General features: G+C 45.6%; 1 protein-coding gene across 1 annotated transcript in view; it reads right to left on the bottom strand.

Annotated features, from left to right (window-relative positions):
• AHRR (aryl hydrocarbon receptor repressor) overlaps positions 1-25,238 on the bottom strand; it is a 277,305-nt gene that overhangs the window by 43,929 nt on the left and 208,138 nt on the right. Inside the window, exon 6 of the mRNA XM_066579246.1 lies at positions 2,767-2,896. Coding sequence (XP_066435343.1) covers positions 2,767-2,896 — 130 coding nt within the window. The remainder of the gene's footprint in view (positions 1-2,766; positions 2,897-25,238) is intronic.

Genomic DNA, 25,238 nt, shown 5'->3' with positions numbered 1-25,238 from the left:
CCGATCTGATCGCTACCTCTTGTTCCTGTCTGCTCCTGCATCTAGCCACCTGTGTAGCAAGCTAATATGCCAGTCCTGACTACCAAGTTATCTCAGGGTTTTGTTAGCAGTCCAGGATTAACGTAACAACTAGTTTGCATCTATGTCACATGTGTTGAACTCAAGGCCAGCGGGCCGAATCCGGCCCCCATGGCATTTTATGTAGCCCTTGACGATGTTCGGATGCAGAAGGACCGGTTCTCCACTTTCCCCAGAAGACGCAGCCAGCGCTTGGTGGAGGGCGCCTCACCAATACAGGGTGCAGATACCATCTTGGAGTCTGGTTTTAAGTGCACACCTCCACACCGCTCTGTTCAGCAGCTCACAGGTGGTGGCATAGCTCCGACGGCCTACCTGGGCACCCTAGCTTCCTGCCAAGGTAGGATGCTTGATGCTAAGGGGAGAAACTTCATCATAGTGCAGCTAGCTCCACAGCCATGTTAAAGGGGTTTTCTCCCTTCTAACTTTTTTTCAATAGCTCCATACATTGTGCAGTGGCCCAAGTTGGTACTGCAAGCCAAGGCCAATTCACTTCAATAGTACTCAGCCAGCAGTACTATCCCAGACCACGGTACAATGTCAAAGTTGTCTGTAAACAGCTAGAAGTGGGGCAACCCCTTTCTTGAGACGTTGGTACATGTAGGGTTCATTCACATGGCCACACACAGGTTTGATCAGTGAAAAATGCAGCTTTTTCATGGACCAAAACTGTGCGGATTTACTGCGGATTTCGACCTTTTTGCTTTTTTTTTTTTGCTCGCTAATTCACTGCATTTTTTACATGTGCAAAACGAAAGCCTCATAGATTTCTCCCTTCTTCACGTGTAAATACACATTAAATACACATGTATTAGACATATTTACACTCTCATTGACTTTAATGGGCAGTTTTGGTCCATAATACAGATCACAATAGGACATGCTGCGAATTTATACATGTATGAAAAATGCCCAAATCAATGGATTAAGCAGTTCATATTGTATGTGTAACACAGAGCACAATTACGCCCGTGTGAATGAGCCCTTATAAATGGCCCTTTGAAGGTAACCATAATGCTGATGTGGCCCTCAGTGAAAATGAGTTTGATACCCCTACTGTATGTCATTATCAAATAAGGCCACGATCAGGGTGTAACTGTGCCATGGTCATTAGGCCTCATGCTTACTGTGGTTTAACAAAAACATTCCTGTACTATACTAGTAGTTGACAAACCCTGATTGTGACCATGATATGTAGGATCTGCCATGGGCCCTACGCTGCCTCAGTAGAGCTGTGGATGATATGGGTAATGCTAAGCCTATATAACATCTATTTGAAGTCAACTCGAGTGCAGCAAATGGAAAATATAGAGAAACCTGCATGCAAGCAATGCACAAGTAACTAAAGCCATACCTTCCAACTTACAAGCAATGAAAGAACGGATGGACAAATCCTCCATCGCATGCAACCTCAAATTTTTTATGCGAATCCACACCTCTAACCCTGTTCAATCCATGAGTATACAACCCCGATCCTGCCAAATCTAGCGTCACTGTGCAAGGATACACCACAGTGGTTGCAGCACTAAAACAGTTCGGTGATCACTTTGTTTTTAGGATCAGCAAACAGATTCCACATGGATTTCACTGAAAAGAATTGTGGCATGTTTTATCATACTATGTACTATCATACTACGTTCTATCAGGCTATGTTGGTGTGGCAGGAAGTAAAATAAAAGGATCAGTTCCTGCCAAACTCAAAGTCATTAATATTTGATTTGCCAAGGTCTGGGGCTCGGGATTCTGGCCAATCAGCTGTTTGGGTTCCTGCTGTCAGCGCCACAACACACAGTGGTATAGAGTGAAAGCAGATAGCTCTGACCCTCTTTAGTGGCTGATGATTGTAGTTGCAGGCTGGGATGTCATCTTAATCAATGAGAGCTGCACCTGCAATCACCAGCGCCGCCCACTACACAGCGGTCAGAAGGATCTGCTTCCGCTTCATACACTGTGTTGGTAGCGGGTGCCCAGTCAGTCGGGGTCCCGAGTGATGCAGATTTCGGTGTGCAATTCGGCAGTCCAAATCTGCTCTTCTTGTCCTCAGTCGCTGGTGCTTGCCTCCTCACTGCTGAACCCCACACCTTGTTCCAGTCTACCGACTGATTTTTTTTGTTGCTGGTGCCCAGGAATACCTGGCTCAGTCTCTAGTCTGACTCCCTGTGGTGCCATCATGGCTCCCTCTTTCTACTCAAGTCTGTCTCCAGAATTATGCCCGCTTGTGTCTACACCTCTAAGACAATCAACAGTTTCTGCCAGGGGGCGCTACATAGAGGTGGTTTCACATCTGCGCTTGAGGGTTCCGCTTTCCTGCTCTGTTCGGGGAGCAGTACAAGGGAATCCCCGCTGCCAGACAGCTCCGTCTTAGGACGGAAACAAACAGCGCTGAATGGATCCTGTTGACTATAATGGGGTCCATTCAGTTTCCGCCCAGCGGCCTGGATTTTCTTCTGGTATTTTCTGCCGGATCTGCAACAGGACGTCCGACCGAAGGCTCCAGCGCAATGTGAAACAACCCTAAGCCCTTTGTATAGACTTCCAGAGATTCAGACTAGATGGGTGAGATAACGGTTATCAACTGTAATGATATGGATACGATATTCACAATATAAGCAAACAACATAACGTTCTCTCATCTGTAGCGCTCCATACTCTGCGGTCCCTAACATGCCTTACCGCCTACCAACTGACCTGTCTCCGTCTGCGGCTCCTGCGCCAGCAGCATTTGTTGGGGGTTCATAGCCCAGTGAAGTTGCCTGCAGAATTCTTGGCGGTCGTCCACATGGATATAATCGTAGACGTTCTGATGCATGACGTCCGTCTGAAAATGCACAAAATAAAGAATGAATCTAAAGGAATGTCATAGACCAACTCATAAATCCTGCAGTTCTCAGGCGTCATCCATGTAGCTCATACACACTGGCACATGAAGTAATTACAGAAAAATGATTAATTAGCGGGGGAAAATGAACAATATTAGTGGTCTGCTTTGAACAATCCATTTTTCTTAGGAGGGTCCCCCGACGATAAGCTGATCACATGTCATATGATTGGTGGAAACCCCGGGGATTGCTATAAAATTAGTGATAAATCGTTCACTTTCCGTTTGTCGTCCGTTTTATGTAGGCATAAAAATCATGGTTGGCGCCAGGGGCGTAACTAAAGGCTCAGGGGCCCTGATGCAAAACGTGAGATGGGGGCTCCCCCTCTATCTGTATCTGTACCCGTACCCATACCTAAACCATGCTGCACAGAGACATAACTTGAAGCTTCTGGGCCCCAATGCAAAACCTGTAACAGGGCCCCCAACTATAATGCTTTATTCATAGTACTGGGCTCCCTATATGGAGAAGAGAGGCCTTATGGGCCCCCTAAGGCTCCTGGGCCCGGGTGCAATCGCATCCCCTGCACCGTATATAGTTACGCCCCTGGTTGGCGCGTTCGCTTATCGTTTGGTTAAACAGCGCCCATCCAGTCCTCAGTCACGTATACAGCGAATGTGAACGAATGAAGGATTCTCATTTAATCAAGTCAATGATGTATAAACAGGCTGAGGCCAAGTGAGCTATGGGGGACAGAATTCGCTCATCTAAAAGGGCAATTATCCCATATCTACCGGATAGGTGATAAGCATTTGACCAGTGGAGTTCTGACCACTGCGACCCCAATGATCATGAGGATGGGGGTCTTGAGTCTCCATGTATAAGGCCAAAGTCAGAGGTGACAAAAAAAATGCACAAAGACACAACTCACAAAAAATGAAGCCATGTATAAGGGCAGGTTCACACAGACGGGTCGTATTTCACAAGCTGATTTCCGAAACGGAAAACCAGCAATAAATTGCGGAAGATCGCAGATGTGATCGTTTTTCCGTGCAGATGTACGCCTATCGTCCGCGCAGAGGAAATATCTCTCACTCCCCTCCAGCTGGCATTCCGGCTTTGCTTTCTGTTTTCCTATCAAGTTGCGAGCACCTTTGCCGCTCCTGCACAATGTTAATTGCGCATGGGCTGCGGATTGCTCGCATCCATAGACAACTATTGAGGCGGTCCATGCAGAATCCATGCTAAACAGAGCATGCTGCGTTTTTGCTTCTGTTTGCGAAACATGCAATTCATATGCACTCAGGAAAATTCGAAAATACATGCCTTTCAATGCCCGCGTTTTACTGCGGATTTTCCAAGCAGACGGCGATTGCAGATTCCGCAATTTAAATCCGTTCTTGTGAACCCCGTCTCCCCCAAAGTGGTGCAAGAGCCAAGCATGCGCGCTGCCGCTATTCATCACTATGAGACTGCTGGAGATGTCAAGTACTGCCAGTGTCCAAGAATAAAACTCACCAATCACAAGTGGAACAGTAAGACTGGATGCACATGGATGGATTTGCATTGCAGAATCTGCAGCGAGCGCCCGCCTCCGGAGCAAATATCATCTATAGCATGCTATGGAAAAGCGCTTTTCTTCTGCAAACGAGCGGAAATCAATTGCGATTTTCCGCTTTCGGAAAAAAAAAATGGCAGCATGTTCTATTTTTGTGCGGGCTCCATTGACGGCTTCCATTGAAGTCAATGAAAGCCATTCGACCAGCGGCCCTTCCGCAATTGATATTTCGGAAAGGTCACGGATTCCACGTCGTCGCCAGGCGGAAAAGCAGGGCTTTAATAAAAGAAATAATGTACTGCGCATGTCCGACAGCTCGCTATGCGCAATACAGAACAGAAGAAGAAATGACAGCTACATGCGAACACCGGCAGGGCGCAGGGTCGGCTGCGGGCTCCGACATACTGAATCAGACCCGGTCATGTGCAGCCCGCCTCAGGCTACTGGTAGCTTATGTGTAGTGTAAGCTCATCATTCATCTTCTATGTAACGGCTTCTGCCTCCCGCCGCAGTGCTTGTGCCGCTCTCTGCTGTGCTTCACAATTACATAGCTGAACTCCGCGGGGGCCAGGAAAGAGTTAAAAGCTTTAATAAAAGTCCCGCTGTAGTAATTTACCATATTTAATTTGCAACTGTTAAGACAAATAACCGTCTTCATCCCGCAGCAGATAACAAAGCGCTACATAGGAATTATCTCACTATTAGTGGACTTGTAAGAGCAATAAAACACCCGAAAACACCCGCCGGAATGCAGAGAAAACGGCTTAATTGTCATTCCGATCATCATCGGGGTAGAAGACATGGATGATGGAAGTGTTACTGACATGAGCTACAATGTAGCCGGCGGATTCAATATCTCTGGAGCTTTTTCTTTCAAACATTTGGAAATCATTACAGCTCCTCCATAACTGTTCCCCTATATCACGGAGGACTTATGGTTTATGGCACGCCGCCACCGCCTGGTATCTGAAACACATCCCTGGGCTGGAACATATGAATGCGGAAATTGAAGTGTAGCGATCGCCCTCTCTATATTACGGAGCTAACGGAATGGTATTAGGTGACAACTGGAAGTAGCAGAACGTCTATAAAGACCTGAAAGCATCTGCAAGTGATAGAGAAGGCAAAAAATACAAAAGAGTGAAAACTCATCGTACAAGAAAACCGGATTATTGTGGATGTAACAAAGATCTAAGGATGAACGGCTCCGATTCCCACATTGTTGTCACTTCATCCCATTAGGAGGAACGTGCGTCGCTTCACTTTAAGGCGATGCATCTGATGGACTTTATATTCCAGGGCGTCATTGCGAGCCGCGTCAGCATTCTGCTCGCCTTCAAAGGGGCGTTTATAAGGCTGGGTTCACACAGGGCGGATTTGCCGCGGTTTTCAAAGGTTAATTTGGGCTTGCGGATTTTTGTGCAGAAAAATCCGCAAGCGTTTTTTTTCCGCAGCGCTTTTTAACTTTTGTCGCGTATTTGGTGCGGATTTGGCTGTGTCCATAGAGGTCTATGGACAAAAAAAGCGCTGCGGAAAAGACAGAAGAATGAACATGCTGCATCTTTTAAAACTGCGCCGCAGCTACATTTCTGCACTGCGGCTGTGCGGAAAAAATCCGTCCTGTGAGAACAGCTTTTTGGCAAATCTTATTTGTGCTGCATTGCACTGCAAACGCAGCGGTTTTGCCGCCGTGCGGATATGCAACGGCAATCCGCGGCAAAACCACGGCAAATCTGACCAGTGTGAACCCAGCCTAAGGGCTCATTCACACGGGCGGATTCGCACTTTGTTTCACGTTGGTATTTTTGACACATGTAATACAAACTGATTAAATGCCATCGATCCACATTGGGATATTCAAACCTGCATGGAAAAAGTCGCGGCATGCCCTATTTTGGTCCGCATTGCAGACTGCCCATTAAAGGCAATGGGATTGTGTAAATGCGCATGAATACGCACAGCGTCAGTCTGAAAATGCTGTGCGTTTCACCGACCACAACTACATCCACCCACGTGAATGAGCTCTAAATGTAACGACTCCTTACACACCTGTGGCGCTCTCCGCACTATGATGGGTTTCTCCCTTCCACCTCTTTAGCACTGAGCTTCCTACATTGGCAGGTGGATAGGGTGAAGGGATGAGGGTCAGAGCTGTGCCACCCACCACCTGTGAGCGGCTAAACAGAGCGGTGTGGAGAGTGCCGGAGCTAAGAATCCAAGATGGCTCCCCATGCTGGCTCCGCCCCCTCTGCCAAGAGTTGGCTGCTTTCTCCGGCGAAAGTGTAAAGCCAGTCCTTCTGTGTCTGTGTCTCGTTGGGGGCCACATAAAATGACATGGAGTGCTGCATTTGCTCGCGGACCCTGAGTTTGACACGTTATATTCTCTGCCTAATTAGAGTGCTTGCATAAAGTGACATTACATTGAATGTCTAGTTGTGGGCTTAGGAGGTATAGTGAACTATGTATGAGAAAGTTTGGACTAGAACGGTAACAAGAAGGCATTCACTACGTCTAGAAGAATGCAGGTTTCATCACCAACACAGAAGGGGTTCTTTACTGTAAGAGCAGTGAGACTGTGGAACTCTCTGCCTGAGGACGTGGTGATGGCAAAATCCATAGAGGAGTTTAAGAGGGACTAGATGTCTTTCTAGAGCGGAAGGATATTACAGGATTTAGACATTTGGTGACTCGCGGGGTTGTCGATCCGGGTCTTACAGACAGGTAGGAACTATCAAAGGTTGATCCAGGGATTATTCTCGCTGCCATTATAGGGTCGGGAAGGAATTTTTCCCCCAAAAGGGTTAATTGGCTTCAGCCTCTTGAGGTTTTTGCCTTCCTCTGGATCAACAAGGAGGCTGAAACAGGCTGAACTAGATGGACATTGTCTGCATTCAGCCTAACATACTATGTTCCTATATGCACAAGTTTTCCAGCATTTGGGCTGTAAGTGGAGCTTTTCTCAGGCACTTCAGAGAGGCTCGGCTTATAGTGAACACATGTCAGTCGAAGCTACTTCCGACTTTTCAGGATGGCTTTAAACAGAACCTCATTTTGCAGTTCACCATCTTTAGGACTGTCATAGTGTCAGCGCCAAGCAGCATCTGCTACCAGAAGGTACATACCAGATGCCGATGGAAATGTGTGGGGGGGAATAGTACAAAAGTATCTATATATTGAGTAATCAGCAGAAGGTCTGCAGAATCTGTATTACAATATTACAGTATGGTCCTTGTACAGGAGGATCCGTTTACACCAACAGTATATCATTTGAAGGAGTGAATGATGGCAGAGTTATCTCAAAATGTGATTGTTCTCAGTAAGAGAAACAAGGGATCTTGTAGATAGGATACCTTTTAATGGCTGACAAAAATATATGATGCTACAGCAAGCTTTCAGGTGGTTCTTATCAACCCTTCATCAGACTAATGAAACTGGTTGGGATGGGACACAACTATAAGACAGATGCAGAGAGAACACCCCTATTGATCTAAATAAATGATCACACACAGAAATGTGGGACTGTCTCACAAGTGTCCTGTTGGGGGACTTTGTCGGGGAAACAGGACAAAAACTGAGAACCAGGATGAGATCTCATTGCCACACAATTAGAGAGGAAAAGGCGGAATTACCTGTGGCAAAACATCTTGTGGTCACGGACATAGCATAGAGCAGATGAGTTATCATACTGAAGGGCAATTTCAAATCGTAGTGTCACAGAAGAATTTAGGAGTATTAATTTATGACCCTGTTTGATACCCTCAAGAATGGAATAAACCTCAGCCTGGGATTCTTGCAAAAGTGGAGAATAGATCCGAAGGAGATCAAGAAGGGTGTCCCCTTACCAATTGTTTTTTTTTGTTTTTTTTTTAAACTTCATAAAAATTCAGAAATTGATTTGTAAGAATGTTGCTATCCGATAGCTGGTGCTGCAGAGCTAGTTTCAATCGCTTTCTATGTTTGGACTTTAAAGGAGAGATAACAGACATCATAAAACTGTCACATTCGTTAGCTCAGTGGACTGATTAAGTATTTATCTCTTAGCTCAGGTTGTTTAGTGTTATTTTAAGTCTGGAGTGCGAGACAGTCACACATTTCTGTGTGTGAACATTTATTTAGATCAAGAGGGGTGTTCTCTCTGCATTTGTGTTATATTTGTGCCCCATCCAAACCACTTTCATTAGCCTGATGAAGGGTCGATAAGAATCACCTGAAGGCTTGCTGTAACATCATATATTTTAGTTAGCCATTAAAAGGTATCATATCTACAAGATTACTTGGTTTCTCTTGCTGGGAACAATCACACTTTGCTCTACTGGCTAACACCGTACAAAACTGGCAGATGCATCGTTGATTCATTCAAACGGGCAGTAGTTAATAATAATCTTTATTTGTATAGCGCCAACTTATTCCGCAGCTCTTTCAGGCATGAATAAATGCAAAGCAATACAACAATTACAATGTGAGGTACAATCAGTTTGAAATAAATGGGTTGGGGGTGGTACAGGAGGTGCATAGAGGGGGGGGGGGGGGAGGAACAAGGCAATAGGGGGTTTCATGTGGAAACCAGTTATTAGAATGCAAATGGGGTGGGGTGCCATAGGGAGGTCAGGAGATTTGGTATGCTTCCCTGAAGAGGTGCGTTTTTAATGCACGTCTGAAATTTCGTGCATCGGGAATTGTCCGGATGCCTTGGGGTAGAGCGTTCCAGAGGATGGGTGCTGCTCTGGTGAAGTCCTGGAGGCGAGCATGTGAGGTTCGTATTACAGGGGTGTTTAGTCTGAGTGTGTTAGCGGATCGGAGTGAGCGGGCTGGGTGGTGTACTGACAGGAGGGAGGTGATGTATGCTGGCGCAGCGCCATGCAGAGCTTTGTGAGTGAGGTAGAAGAGTTTAAATTTAGTTCTGCAGTGGATGGGCAGCCAATGCAGCGACTGGCATAGTGCAGAGGCGTCTGAGTAATGGCTGGATAGAAAAATGAGCCTAGCTGCTGCATTTAGTATGGATTGGAGTGGAACAAGTCAGGTGCGGGAAAGGCCGATGAGTAGCGAGTTGCAGTAGTCAAGCCGAGAGTGGATGAGGGCGACAAAGAGTGTCCGTGGTGAAGAACGGACGTATTTTAGCAATATTTCTGAGGTGCATGTGGCATGTTTGAGCCAGAGATTGGATATGGAAGGTAAGGGAGAGGTCAGAGTCCAGTGTGACACCAAGGCAGCGGGCGTGCCGTCTGGGGGTTATGATGGTGCCAGACACTGGAATGGAGATGTTGAGGGGAAGTCGGTTGGAAGGCGGAAAGACAAGGAGGTCAGTTTTAGAGAGGTTCAGGTTGAAAAAAAGGGAAAACATAGTGTTAGAGACAGCGGACAGACAATTGGTGATATTTTGGATTAATGGTCCAGAGAGGAGGTGTAAAGTTGGGTGTCGTCAGCAAAGAGATGGTATTGAAGGCTGAATTTGTGGATGGTTTGTCCAATGGGGCAGTATAGATAGAGAAGGGGACCAAGGACCGAGCCCTGGGGTACCCCAACAGCGAGAGGAAGTGGAGCAAAGATAGAACCAGCAAAGGAGACACTGTCAGAGAGGTAGGAAGAGAACCAGGAGAGAGCAGTGTCCTTTAGACCACTAGAGCGGAGCATAGTGAGAAGGAGGTCATGGTCGACAGTGTCAAATGCAGCAGACAGGTCAAGGAGGATTAGTAGGGAGTAATCATCTCTCGACTTTGCAGTCATCAGGTCATTTGTTACTTTTGTAAGGGCAGTTTCGGTCGAGTGTAGAGAGCGGAAACCAGACTGGAGGGGGTCGAGGAGCGAGTTGTCAGAGAGAAAGCATGTAAGGCGGGAGTAAACCAGGCGTTCCAGTAATTTGGAGATGAAGGGGAGGTTTGAGATGGGTCGGTAGTTGGCAGCATCAGTCGGGTCCAGGGTTGGTTTTTTAAGCAGAGGGGATATAATTGAGTGTTTAAATGAGGAGGGGAAAGTGCCAGAGGTTAGGGGGAGGTTGCAGATTGTAGTGAGGTGAGTAATGAGAGCTGGGGAAAGGGACCGGAGGAGGTGAGAGGGTCGCTAGTGCAGGTGGTGGGGCGGGCAGCAGAAAGGAGCCTGAAGACTACTTTCTCTGTCGTTGGTACTAACGTAGAAAGTGAGTAGGTGCTGGATGCAGTGCTGAGGAAACTGGGATCGGGGCTAACCATGCAGTTTGAGATTTCTTTTCGAATGTTGTCGATTTTTCTTTGAAATAGGCAGCTAGTTCTCCAGCAGTCAGGTCTTTCGCAGGGGCCTGTTCTTTGGGGCTGAGGAGGGAGTGAAAGGTCTCAAAGAGTTGTTTGGGGTTGTGGGATAGTGAGGAGACAAGGGAGGTGAAATAAACTTGTTTGGCATGGTGAAGGGCTAGGTTATAAGTTTTAAGCATGAATTTGAAGTGGAGGAAGTCTGCTGGCAGCTTTGACTTTCTCCACAGTCGCTCGGCGCACCTAGAGCACCACCGGATGAAGCGCATTTGGGACGTGAGCCAGGGTTGCCATGGTCTGCGTTTAATGGCTCAAGTCACGGGCGGTGACGCTTCATCCAGGGCACGGCTGAGGGTGGTGTGGTAGTATTCGGCTGCCAGGTTAGGGCAGGGATGGAGAGAAATAGGGGACAGGGAGGACTGAATGGTCTCGGCAAACTGTTTAGTGCGGACAGACTGGAGGTTCCTAGAGGTGCGATAGATAGAGAGGTCAGGGGAGATGCTAGGGTGCCTGATGGAGAAAGAGAGAAGGTTGTGATCTGAGAGTGGAAGGGGGGAGTTAGTAAAGTGAAAGGCAGAGCAGAGATGGAGGAAAACTAAATCGAGAGTGTTGCCATCTCTGTGAGTAGGGGAGTCAGAGATTAGTGATAAGCCAACGGAGGAGGTAAGCATTAAAAGCCAGGAGGCAGATGAGGAGCTGGGGTCGTTAGTAGGGATGTTGAAATCACCAAGGATGAGGGTTGGGATTTCACAGGATAGGAAGTGGGGGAGCCAGGCAGCAAAGTGGTCTAGGAACAGGTGGGTGGGACCTGGGGGGCGATAAATAACTGCGACACGCAGAGGCAGTGGGCGGAAGAGTCACAGAGTGTGGACTTCGAAGGAGTGGAAGGTAAGCGAGGGAGCTGAGGGAATGACCTGGAAGGTACAGTTAGGTGAGAGGATGGTGCCTACTCCTCCACCGCGTCTGTCGTCCGATCTGGGGGTGTGGGAGAACTGCAGGCCATCGTAGGACAATGCAGCGGGGGAGGTAGAATCAGACTGCTGTATCCAGGTTTCCGTGAGGGTGAGCAAGTTAAAGTGTTTGGTGGTGAAAAGGTCATGGATAGTTGGGAGTTTGTTGCATGCAGATTGAGAGTTCCATATGGTGCATTTGAATGGGGCAGGAAAGGGGGCATTTTGGTAGAGAGCAGTACAGGGTGGGCCTGGGTTGCGGGATGTGTCCCCTGTGACTAGGAGTAGCAGGGTAGCAAGGGTGAGCGCATGGTTAGGGGATTTGTGTAGGTGGCTGAGGTGTTTCTTGGCGGTATGGGGGGTTGGGGGCGTCTTAGGAAGTTAAAAAGTGCATGAGAGCCAAACATGGGTGAGTAGAGGAGGGAGGGGCTGATGTGGATGGAGTGTGTTGGGCCAGGGCGTTGGAAGAAAGTGTTAAGGCTTGAAAGGAGGATAGTGATGGAGATCAGTGCAAAGAGGAGAGAATTTTCCTCCAGGCTTTGGACAGTTGTGCATGTTACCTGTCTCCTGCTCTGTCTAACTGCGCTGTATAACTGCATCATTCAACAGCATAAAACACTTGTTGCTGGACACTTAGTGCTGGAAACATCAGGTGAGGCAGCCTCTGGTGAGGCATGGAGTATAGAACTGGCTTTAGAGTTCTGGCTACACGACTTCAGCTGGGAGTGGCTTGTTACACTTGACTAGTCAACCAGCTGACCCACCTTTAGATGGCTAATGAACAAGATGGGGGGGGGGGGATAGGTTTATTACCCTCTTAAATAAACAAACTGTGCCCAGCAACACTAATATGAGACAGGGAGAAAAACTATTTGGGGAGGTGATGAGGAAAATACATATAGTAACAAATAGAGTCAATTCAATTTATATGAAGCAATGGGACATACCACTGTGCACAGATTATGGCATAAATGAGAGATTTCACAGCAGATTCAGTAGTTCAGTCATCACATTCACTGCATGCGGGCTTAAACAGGCAGACGTGATTAAATGGCTGTGATTTTCACGGCCACATAATGGGGCAAAACAAAGCCATTGATTTCAATGGTTTTGTTTTCTCTATCGGAATTCTCGTGCGTAGTATTAACTTGCCCTATCATTCTGTAGTTTTTCTACATGTAAGACACAGGCAGAACCTCTATTCCAGGCAGAACCTCTATTCCAGGCAGAACCTCTATTCCAGGCAGGACCTCTACTCCAGGCAGGACCTCTACTCCAGGCAGGACCTCTACTCCAGGCAGGACCTCTACTCCAGGCAGGACCTCTACTCCAGGCAGGACCTCTACTCCAGGCAGGACCTCTACTCCAGGCAGGACCTCTACTCCAGGCAGGACCTCTACTCCAGGCAGGACCTCTACTCCAGCTTTTTTCAAACTCACACGCAGAATTTAAATAGTAAGAAAAAAACAAAAACCCCGCTTCATGCTTTTAATACGCTCCGTAGCGCTGAGCATATTAGCACATGCGCCCATCTGTTTTTGCCCCAAGTGAATGCAAAGGACCGCCCAATCGATATTTAAACCGAACTATTAGTGAACGAGCCAACGATGGTTTGTAGTCCTGCATACAATCAAAGGTGACCGATTTAATGTTCATAATTCAATCGTTGGCCGCATTGACACTGATCAATTATTGTTCATTTTTGCTCATTTGAGCGTTTTTAAAAAAAAAAATTTAACATTTTTTTTTCTAACGTAATCGTTTTGTATAAAAAGGTCCTTTAGATTAATAATGCCCATAATCAGCATGTGGCAACTACCTTAATTACCCATAGTGAGAAAAAAAGGTGACAGCAGTTTATAAACTTACAACGCCCCCGAAGCGCCAATTACTAGAAGCATTCTCCATACTGATGCTGAACCAGAGGAGGTCACTGGGAGATATGAGATTTGGGCTGTAGGATCGTCAGTGCGTTATGCATAGCACATAATAAGCATTTACTAAGTAGGTCAACTTTTTGCAGATAATTAAACTAAATATCTGGAATTGTATAATATTTTATACATGGCCTCGATGATGGATGCTTGTCTAAGAATTGTGTGTTAGAGGATCCGACCCCGCCACATCAACATGAAGGAGCAGCCGGAGATTTCCCAGGTCACATTTAGACATGCGAAAAACTAAATAAATCAACAGCAGAGGGACTGGGGCTCTCATAAAGTATTACCAAGTATTACCACCTACTGGGTGATTTCCCACATTTTATAAACAGGCCATCTGCAATTTTGACAGATTCCGCATAAAACAGCTTTATTATTAATTAGACAAGAAAAACTGAAACCGCTGAACGTTCAAGGAGTTCATGGCCAAAGTCACAAGAAATCTGTCTTCTAAATGCACAAGTGCCATTCAGCAACCGGGACAACAAATCTGTTTAACCAAAACAAATCATAGGCTTAATTGTATGGAAGAGGTTGCAGAAGACGACGACCCGCAGTATTCCTTAGAAAACTAGACATTAGAGGAGTCTGCTAACACCGCCACAAGGCTCGCGGAGCCAAGTGTAATCCTACAGTAAGTCAACAAGCCTACTGCAAGGAACACAGAGAAAAGGTTTTAATTACTTAGGAGCCATAAGCAAATTAGCAGCCAAGTGTCTGCTGGCCTTCTTGAAGATCCTGACTCTTGTTGCAAACCTCCGTAACCCCTTCCTTCTGGTCTTGACTGACGGGGTTGTGCAGAGGGCGTAAGACCAGAATGGGAGCACTTGGCAATGAACCTCTTCATCACCGGAAAGATCTAAATATATTATTGGTCATGCATGGAACCCGTGTGAGATTTGTAGGAGACATTGTATGATGCTGCACACTCCAACGACGTAGATCAAGACGAGAGGGAAGGTCTACAGCCATCCAGCCACTTGGCTGCTAATCTGCATACGACCCTTGAGTAATTAAAACTTTTTTTTTACTCTTTTCCTTGCAGTATGATCGGCATCATGGGTATCTGACCCCACAGGATTTATGAAGTTGTGTTAGCAGTTTGTTGGCCTCAAATCTGCTGACAGATTCTCTTTAGGAGTTAGAGCAAGGTATAACTTGAGGAAATAATGGAAAATACCAAATTCTTGACAGTAAAGTGAAGGAGGCTGCGAGACACTGGGCAGCACCAGAAGTTGGTTTGGAAACAAAGTTTATAGTGATCTCTATGATTGTCTATCATGGACCGATTGTGCCATATACCACTTGGGCAGTTGCTGGAGAAGATGTTGGAGTCGTACTGATAACCCCATGCAGGGGATGCTCTGCCGCATTTAGGGAGGACCTTAGATAAAGGGTCCTTTTAGATGAGCCGATTATCGTTTGAACGAGCGATGCGGTCAGAGTTTGCCTGTTCGCTCTCATGCGGCCTGCATAGACAGACAGATACATCGTTGGCTCGGTCAAATGAGAATCCTTCAGAATCTTTCAGTCTTTCACATTACCAAACGATAAGTGAATGATCCAAAAATGGGTTCTATGCCTGCATAAGATGAACGAAAATTAAAAATTATCATTCGTCGTCGGTTCGCGTTTAAACTGAACGATTATTGTTCACTTTCGCTCATTTGAATCATTTTTTTTTTTACGACCCTTATATGCTGCATGGGGTATGCAGTACTGTGACATCAACATAAGGCCGGAGGCACACGAAGGGATTTGCACTGCGGAATCTGCAGTCGGCATCCACACCACGGATCCACAGCAAATACCGTTTGTAACACGCTATGTAAAAGGCACTTCTTCCTGCACGCTTGCGGAAACCAATTGCGATTTCCACAAGCGGAGGAAAAATCACAGCATCTTCTATTTTAGTGCAGATTCCGCACGGACGGCTTCCATTGACATTGCAGATAGGTCGCGGGTACCTGCATCATCGCCTAGGAATGGCGTGGAAAAAAAACATTTAAAAAAATCTGTACTGCGCGTGATTGACGGCGAGCCGTGCGGACCATCCATGCCACAAATAAAAGAAGACAGTGACAGGTACGTGCGGACGCCGGCTGTGCTCTGGGCCGGATTCCGCTCTGGGCTCTCGCATGCGGAATCCGACCCGTTCGTGTGCAGCCGGCCCAAGTATTGCATGTAGGGTTAACTGCTAAGTAGTAAATGTCTTTGTCTGAATTAAGAACAGACAAGAAATATGAATCGGTGGTTTCCATTTTGTTGAAACGCTATAAGGATGTGGTTAAAAAAGATCTGTAATTCTTCTAAATGTCAAAACATGTTATAAACTTTGTCATTTCCAGGGTTTAAATAAAAATGCCATCGAGCCTCTGTACATTCTGGAGGAAGGGGGCAATAATTTAGCACTTTCTATGTACAGACCAGGGAAGTGCAGAAAGACATGGCTCCTCTGAAATGTCTTCTCCTGGTATCCAGATGCCTTTTATCTGTAGACCACATGAACTCCGTATTGGAAATTCGCAATCCCGGGCAAAACAGAGAGGGGCTCAAAGAATACCAAAGACAGAATCCCCGTCTGATGCATGACTTCTCTAGACATTGGGTAGTTCTCTGCCCAGAGAGTTCCTCTAAAGTGTAACTGCACTTCCAAAAAAACTTTTGATATGTCATAAGGAAATGTCAAAAGTTTTGATCGCTGTGGTTCCGGCTGTGGAGACCCCTGTAACATTGCAAACGTTTTTTGAAAGTGCAGTTACACTTAAAGTTTGGCTGCATTAGTATAGGAGGACTGCGTGCTTAAAGGGGTTGTCCAACTTATATAAAGTGCCTCTGAATACCAAATCATAAAAAATAGCTGATACTCGCCCCCTCCTGCTCATCCCCTGGTCTCCTGGATGATGTCATCTTTACAGGCTGCAGGCAGCCTGAGCTGTCTGCAAACAAGCTGCTGCAGCCAATGACAGTGCTCCCGATCATCGCTAAGCGCCATCATTGGCTGCAGCAGCAGGTTTATGGGACATCACAGGCTGTAAACAACAAGATAGCGGAAAAACAGGGCCGGCAGCGGGTAACGAGCAGCAAATGGTGACTATCAGCTGTTTGTTGTATTTCATGACCCGTTCAGAGGCATTTGATATAAGGCGGACAACCCCTTTAGGTATTAGTGCCAAGAGCAGTCAGAATGTAGCACAGATAGAGCTTCCTAAACTGGGACCACCACCGAATGAACAAGTAACCTATGGACCCTTATACACTAAACGGTTATTGTTCAGGTTCAGAGATGAGCGAGTATACTCGCTAAGGCACATTACTCGAGCGAGTAGTGCCTTAGCCGAGTATCTCCCCGCTCGTCTCTAAAGATTCGGGGGCCGGCGGGGGGCGGGGAGCGGCGGGGAAGAGCGGAGAGGAAAGGAGGGGAGATCTCTCTCTCTCCCTCTCTCCCCCCCCCCCCCGCTCCCCGCCTGCTCCCTGCCACAACTCACCTGTCACCGGCGCCGGTACTCCGAATCTTTAGAGACGAGCGGGGAGATACTCGGCTAAGGCACTACTCGCTCAAGTAATGTGCCTTAGCGAGTATACTCGCTCATCTCTATTCAGGTTCTCAATGGATTGCAGAAATACGAACTATTATCATTCAGTGTAAATTCTGCCAGTGAATGAATAATGAATGGAAATTCATTCGTTGCTCAGTTCCTGCAGGCATAAAAATCAAAAGATGATCAGCCGTGTAAACAGGCAGTAGTTTATCTATGAATGACTGCCTGTTTACTGTGAATGGAGGCGGGTGGGTGGAAGCGATCTCCGGCCCGTTCCACTGAGTGATCATCACTCCAAGCACAAGAGTGATTATCTCCGGGATGGCAGTCGGGCGCTCAGTCGTCCAGTGGAACTATAATACTGACGGTACGGATCCTGTTTATCTTTAGATGCAGAACACACATGAAATAGTACCATCATTTTAGTTAAAGGGACTCTCCATTTCACAGCACATACATTTCACCTATTCTTTACTAGGAACTGGAGGGTCACTTTAAGGATTGGCTTTGCTACAATTTTTACAGTTCATTGTTCAGTAAATATTGGACTTCCACAAGTCATTCCTGTGTCCTCTACTTGTAGATTCTCTTCTGCATTCGGGAACGAGGTATTTTTCCATTCCAAATCATGTATACTAACAGAAAGCGACACATTGTCCGTTGCGTGCAAGAAACAAAAAGTATTTCTGGTCCAAATCTAAATACGAAATCGGCAGTGTAGACCTCACATTTTTCCACTCCTGGTCTGTGCTTTTTGTCGTGAATGACATATGACTTTTCAAATATTTAACCTTCCTATATTTTCCAGATCTTAGGCACGCAAGGGGCCCGAACAGATGCCCTTGTAAAACAAACCCATGAACAAAACACATGGCACAGACGGTACAACTTAAAGGCTCCACTTTTATATCACCCGTTGTATCAGGTGACACTTGAATGTCCGTCGTCTGTATTTATTTTCTCATTTACCTAAACTCAATAAAAAACAACATTTTTCCTTTTTTTAATCCTATGTTTTTGATAGGCCATTGCTTTTGTGATTGCTAAGAGATTTGGTTTTGTTCCCATTAGCATGTGTTTGATACACAGATGCTGGAAAGCTGCTCTTACTGTAACAGAACTTGTAAGCAAAAACATGCTGAATCGGATACTTTTATCCTTCCTTATTTAAAATGCAGCTCCACTTCGCAACATTCTAAACTAACGTGTATGAAATCTACCACCTCTGTGCTCGGCATTTCGAAAACAGAGTATTACCACCAATTCTACAAGACAACTGGCTACCATCGTAGATCAGCTACATTCATTATGGGTGTGCGACACGTCAAAGATATGGGTAGAAATGCAAAGTAAATTCAGAAAGTGTGTAAGGGAGTGATTAAAGGGGTATTCCTATCTTAACTTTTCCTGGCCAAGATGGGAAAACCCAACCCTCAGTTTGTGACAATCTGTTAGAAATAGCCAAACACTTCAGCCCATTGAAGTGAACAAGAGCTACAGAAACAGCTTAGCACAGCATGCTACACTGTCCCCATGACTTGGGGAGTTACGTAGACCGAGGGGCCTTACTGTAGCTTTATGCAGTCTTCCAGTCCTCACTTGGTGTTGAGAAGCTCCTGCTACTCTTCTCTCAGGCCCCTGTGACTTCTGCAGTGTCACAATCGGCCTCTTTTTGAGCCACATACCTCAGTACACACTGCAGTCCATATCTGGTCCCCAGTAAGTTTCTGAACTTGCTGGGGGAAGGGAACAAGTAAGTTCTAGGACCTTGCTGGGGGGGGGATCTAGTAAATTCTAGGACCTTTCTCTGCACTAAGGGGGACAAGTGCTTCCCTCTTATAAGTCTAAATACTAGAAAAGTGTAAATCTCAGCAGGAAGGGTGAGTCGCGTCTCATGAATAATTGGGACTCATCTCTTGCCGGATGGAGCGACTTCTTTATCTTAGTGCTACGTATTTACTAGACCTTGCCCCATAAGTGACAGACTGCTGGAAAGAGCTTGTCTCTCCCTACTTTATGCTGTCCTTAGTGAGCATAAAGTACATGACAAGTTCCCATTAACAGTTACTGCTGGTTGTAATATGTTACAGGTGGGTACTGGGGCACAGCATACTCTGGTTATGGGTAAAGAAGGGGCAGTGTGGTACCGCAGAGGCTCCATGCAGAGCACCGTCATAAAATGTAATGTAATGAGTTGTGATGTACTTTGCAGTGAAGTGTACAGCAAGAGTCAGTTGTGGCTGTGTTGGCTGCATAGCTCTTGGTCAGATGGGCTGTCTTAGATGACAAATCTGAAGCCCTTGATTAAGCCTTTAGTTACCATAACAACCCATTGGCATGCTGCAATGCTGTCGCGAGGTGCTAATGAGTAACAGAAGTAGCCCTGTCAACCATTTACATGTTGAGGTTGTTATTGACCACAGTGTGTAAATGGTTGGGACCAGAGATTGCTCTGCTCTTAGCCATTAGAGCAGGAGCCAGGCTGTCAGAGGAAAGAGAGCTTGCTGTTTCTGGCACAGGGTTCTTGAGTCCTCTGTGGGACTTAGGCTTTGTTGCTGGGTTTTTATGGTCACCATAAAAACAAGTTTGGCGATCACTTAGGGGGTTAATGTTCCAGGACACCATCTCGTTAAATATGTTTAGGTCAGAAATGCACTAACCAAATATTCCCCTCCCTATGCCACAACATTATGAACTCTTCAGCTTATGACCCGTAACAAAAATGAAATGCCTGATAAGGGATGAAGATACATATTTCCCCGTTTGGTATTGTTTTCATCTATTACTGGTTATGATATTCCACCAAAACCTACATTGACACCTCTTTACTTAGATATATTATCTTCCAAAGACTCATCAGACTATAATGCCTTATTTACTTCCAGAGCGCTCTACGAATGGAAAAAGGGGGTTTAAGCACATTACACACAAAAATGACAAGAATGATTAAAAAAATGGACGAAATGGCTTAGAAGCTGATAGAAAGAGAGAGGACCCTGCCTACGAGGACTTATAATGTACAACAGAAGAGGGAGGAAGACAGTAGGTGAAAGTAGGGGTAGCAGCAGGGCTACTGTAGGTTGTAGGCTCTGTTGAAGAGGTAGGTTTTTAGGTTCTTCCGGAAGCTTGCCCAGGTGGTGGAGAATCTTCTGATGGGTTGAAGTAGTGAGTTTCAGAGTATAGGTAATGTATGGGAGACGATTATATGAGGAGTAGAATAGGGGAGAGTAGAGAAGGAGGTCTTGTGAGGACCGGTTTTGGATTATTGGGTCAGAGATGTATGGAGGGGACAAGTTGTGGACAACCTTGCCCATCATTGATAATATTTTAAACAATATTTTTTGGACAAAGGGTGGCCAGTGAATGGATTGGCAAAGGGGAAAGGTAGGTTAGTGGGCAGTAGAGTTGAAGATGCCTTGGAGAGGCACAATACTGTTGGATGGGAGGCCACAGGAAAGGCTGTTACGGTAGGCTAGATGGGAGATAATGAGGACAGGCGCTAGCATTCTGACTGACTCGAGAAAGAATGTATCTGAGAGATGTTTTTGAACCAAAGGCGGCATGAGGTGGCGAGGGCTTGTATGTGTGATTTGAAGGATGGAGCAAAATCAAGTGTCACACCAAGACAGTGGACTTGTGGGACTGCGGAAAGTATGGAGCCATTGAATGCAGTTGAAAATCTGGTGGGGGTGTTGAGTGAGATGGGAGAAAGATGATGAGTTTTGTTTTCCCCATGTAGATATTTAGGAACAGCCCAGTATTAAGGGTGTCAATGACAACTAGTGATATGAAGACGTCCACATGTGCTCCTAATAAACAATAACCCCTTTTGTCAAAACTGGAGCATTTGGGTATCTAACAGATAATGATAGTCAGGAAGGGATAAAATACAAAGAGTCACTAAAGTTTACTGCCATCAATGACCGTATCCACATTGGTCAGTGCAATGTGGTGGGATGGCTTCTCTGATGACCAATGAGTGAGTGTTACATTATGATTCGACCTGAATGCGTCTAGCTGTTGTGTCACCACATATAAGACAGGCGTCCTCGGCCGCTCTTTTCACCAATGGTATGTTTCCATGCACATGGCTTTCTTTGCAAGATAGTATCAGAGTGGTGACCCATTTATGAGACCTCTGAAGAACATAAATGAAGATATATGATTCACATACATCACATCCAAATCCAGAAATCATGAAGACAGAACATCACCGAGTACATTGTTTGTGTCTTACATCTTGTTAATAAACATTTGCAGATGGATGTAGAAATAATATCATCTATCGTTCCTAGGAGGAATATGTGGCAATGGAAGCTAAGGATAGATACGTACCCCTAATAAGAAGGTTTTAGCTTTATGTGAAACAGATTCCAGAGTGACTCAGGATCTCCACCCAAGCTGGAAATCATAAATTCAGGTTTGGAGTTAAAGTGAACCTGCAGAATCAATGTATGTTGTGTATCCTGGGTACTGTGCCGGGGAGCAATCAGACTATTGCTTAACATTCTCAACGGATGCACTTCAGACAGAGGGATTTTTAAGAGTGGGCTTCAAAGTGCCTATTAAGGGCGCTGCGCACAAACTGATTTGGATCGCGGAATCCAGAGCGGCCGTCCACTTCCGGGTTCCGAAGCAAATATCATCCATAGCATGCTATGGAAAAGCGCTTTTTCCTGCACATGAGTGGAAATCATTTGTGATTTTCCGCTCAGAGGAAAAATCGCAGCATGTTCTAATTTTGCGTGGATTCCATGCGGATGTCTTCCATTGAAGATGATGACACGGGAAAAGCAAGGGTTTAAAAAAAATCATCTGTACTGCGCATGTCTGACGGCGAGCCGTGCGGACCAACCGCAGTACAGAAGAGAAAAAGTAATGACAGATATGCACGGACGTTGGCCGGGCACATGGTCAGATTCTGCTGCGGGCTCACGCATGTGGAATCCAACCCGGTCGTGTGCAGCTGGCCTAAACTACCCTCCAATCCTCTCCCCCTCAGTTATACTTAAGGCCCATTTACACACAAAGATAATCTTTCAAACAATTTAAAGATTGAAGGTTTTAGCGATCTTTTTGCATAAAGTGTTAATGGCCACTAATCCTTATTAACACTTTATCATCTTCATTTACATGTAAAAGGGCCTCCAGGAGCTGGAGCTGTTTGCAGAACTCAGCATGTGACTAATCAGATGCCCAGCCGTGCCGACAGCAGCATTGTTCTTCATGTGGCTCCCAGTAGAATACAATCTAATCCCCCGTCTCTTGTGGAGAACACAGCATGCGGTCTGTTGAGAGATACTTTATCTCTCTGCTGCTGAATGATGGATTTTAAGCTCACCTTAAAATCATTGTTCACATGAAAAGTGCACGATGGCAGCATTTACACGTAATGATTATCGCTCATTTTCGGTCATTTGAACAAATTTTGAGTGATAATCGTTACGTGTAAATGGACCTTTACCTTGTGAACTTTCTACATGGACTACATCACACTTTTTTTTTTGTTAATATCTAACTTCCATAAAGGCCTGATAAAAGATGATTTAGTAGAAAAAGGGGTTTTCTAGGCAAATATAATTGATGACTTAATCTCAGGATAGACAGATAGGTCCAAACTCAGTGGGAGCCAGACCCTCTATTATACTTCCAGCTCCACGTTGGGGTCGGGATTGGAAGTGTTATAGGTAGCTTTGCTCCCATTGATTTCAAGCAGCCTATTAGACTTCCTGCTCTGACCCCGATAATGATGTCCGCCTCCATTGTATTGACAGCAGGCCAGGCGATCTGCTGATCGCCAAAGATCCTAATCAGCAGATCAACTATTTATGACTTATCCTGAAGATAGATCATCAATAGCTTTTGTCCATATATACTAGTTAACAATTAAAGGGGTTGTCCGGCAGATATATAAAAAAAACACTAAAAAAGTAATACCCACCTCTCTCGCCCCCCCCCGCCCCCAAAATTTTTCAAGAAAACCTATTTTCTCCCCAATAGCAAGTTATGACATGTCATTACAATAACTTACTGATGGATGGGTATCTGACCCTCATCAATGCGTAGAATAAACAGAGCCGGGCCAAGTTACAGTTACAACACAACTCTGTGTGCGGAATGTGATTCGCAAGAGAAATGACTCACAAGTAAAGGACTTACTAGTCAACCAAGAGAGAGACTCAGCGATGAACCATCAGCTGTTGGGATGCAAGAGGTTCACATACTTCTCTAGCTCATATGGGCACCAATGTTAGGCTTTTCATAGCCGAGATGAGAATCCGCTATTATAATTACCGTCCGGTAACGGCTTTAAACGTCCAAGAGCTTCAGGCCAGCGCTGTTTCCATAGTTCTTATTAAAGTGAATAGGATATATGGAAACAATGTAGCATGGCACGCTATGCTGCTTCTTAACTCGGGGAGTTACCCTTAATATCATATATTATATATGAACATATATAGAGGTGTTGTGTATTTGGCCATCTGCTATCTACAGTCCACCCAGCGTACAATCACACCCTTATGATGGGAGTTATACATAGAGGTTATTTGACTTAGATCTAACACAGCACAACATATGTAAGGTGATATGCTTCATTCACGTGTCAGTTATAAAACATTCCTACATTTCTGGGCACATATGTTAAAAATTATGTATGAATTTCTGCTGGATAATATTTGAGAAAAGTACATATTATGGAAATAGTAAGAAAGTTTTCTCATGAAGACAAGCCCTGTCCATATGCCATACCAGGACATATGGAGAGACATAGAGGGAGTCCTCTGCTCAGAAATCACTGCTATGAGCCAGAATGAAGAGCCGAACTATTAAAGTGACCCCCTTTCTGTCGGACTTGTGCCACCCTTGTGTTACATGGATGGGCATTCATCTCAGTGCTTCCTGGCTGGCCATGACATCCATGGTCATGTGTGATGCCAGGAGCTACGACCACATTCTCAAAGGGGTCGACTCTGTCGAGACGATTCCTTTAAGAAAAGGATTGCATTTGATTATAAGGCAACACAACACAGAAGCTTCAATAAAATATTATGTGAGAAGATGGCATAAATAGCAATTCCCTATTATAAGAAATGCTTATCTGAATGGCACCATGGGCCGACCAGTTTACAACCACCTGAGTTGGTAGAGCATTCAGAATAGGTTGATGCAGTTTACGGCAGGAAAACAACAGATTAGAAGTTTATTGTCAAAGCCAAGGTTTGTGTATAACATGAAAGGGAAAGAGGTGACGACATAGGCCGTCACAGATCAGGCTGATGGGGGCGCTGTCCATGTCATGAACCAAGGGGTTGGTTGAGTCCTTGTCTAATGACTGGAAAGCTCTTATCGGTTTGAATTCCACATTTTTCTCTGTCTTTCTTAAACTAACCTTTGAATATTAAGACTTTTAGACCCACTAAACTGCAATCTGGTCCGGAGAACAGAATATATTCCTCAGGGAGTTCATCCTCTACAGTCAAGCTCTATGATACATCCGGATGTGTTCAGACAGTGAAGACACAAACCAACATCTGTCATCTCTGAGGAATACATTGGTATGTCTGGAGGAAGAACGAGGCATATGCTGATAAGAACCTCCTGCCTACAGTAAAGCATGGGGATGGCGCAGTGATGCAACAGTGAAGCATGGTGGTGGAGTGGTGATGTTACAGTGAAGCATGGTGGTGGAGTGGTGATGTTACAGTGAAGCATGGTGGTGGAGTGGTGATGTTACAGTGAAGCATGGTGGTGGAGTGGTGATGTTACAGTGAAGCGTGGTGGTGGAGCGGTGATGCTACAGTGAAGCATGGTGGTGGAGTGGTGATGTTACAGTGAAGCATGGTGGTGGAGCGGTGATGCTACAGTAAAGCATGGTGGTGGAGCGGTGATGCTACAGTAAAGCATGGTGGTGGAGCGGTGATGCTACAGTGAAGCATGGTGGTGGAGCGGTGATGTTACAGTGAAGCATGGTGGTGGCGCGGTGATGCTACAGTGAAGCATGGTGGTGGCGCGGTGATGTTACAGTGAAGCATGGTGGTGGAGCGGTGATGCTACAGTAAAGCATGGTGGTGGAGCGGTGATGCTACAGTGAAGCATGGTGGTGGAGCGGTGATGCTACAGTGAAGCGTG

Source organism: Eleutherodactylus coqui, chromosome 9, assembly GCF_035609145.1.
Source record: "Eleutherodactylus coqui strain aEleCoq1 chromosome 9, aEleCoq1.hap1, whole genome shotgun sequence".
Lineage (NCBI taxonomy): Eukaryota > Metazoa > Chordata > Amphibia > Anura > Eleutherodactylidae > Eleutherodactylus > Eleutherodactylus coqui.
This window is presented reverse-complemented; position numbering and strand designations above follow the sequence as displayed.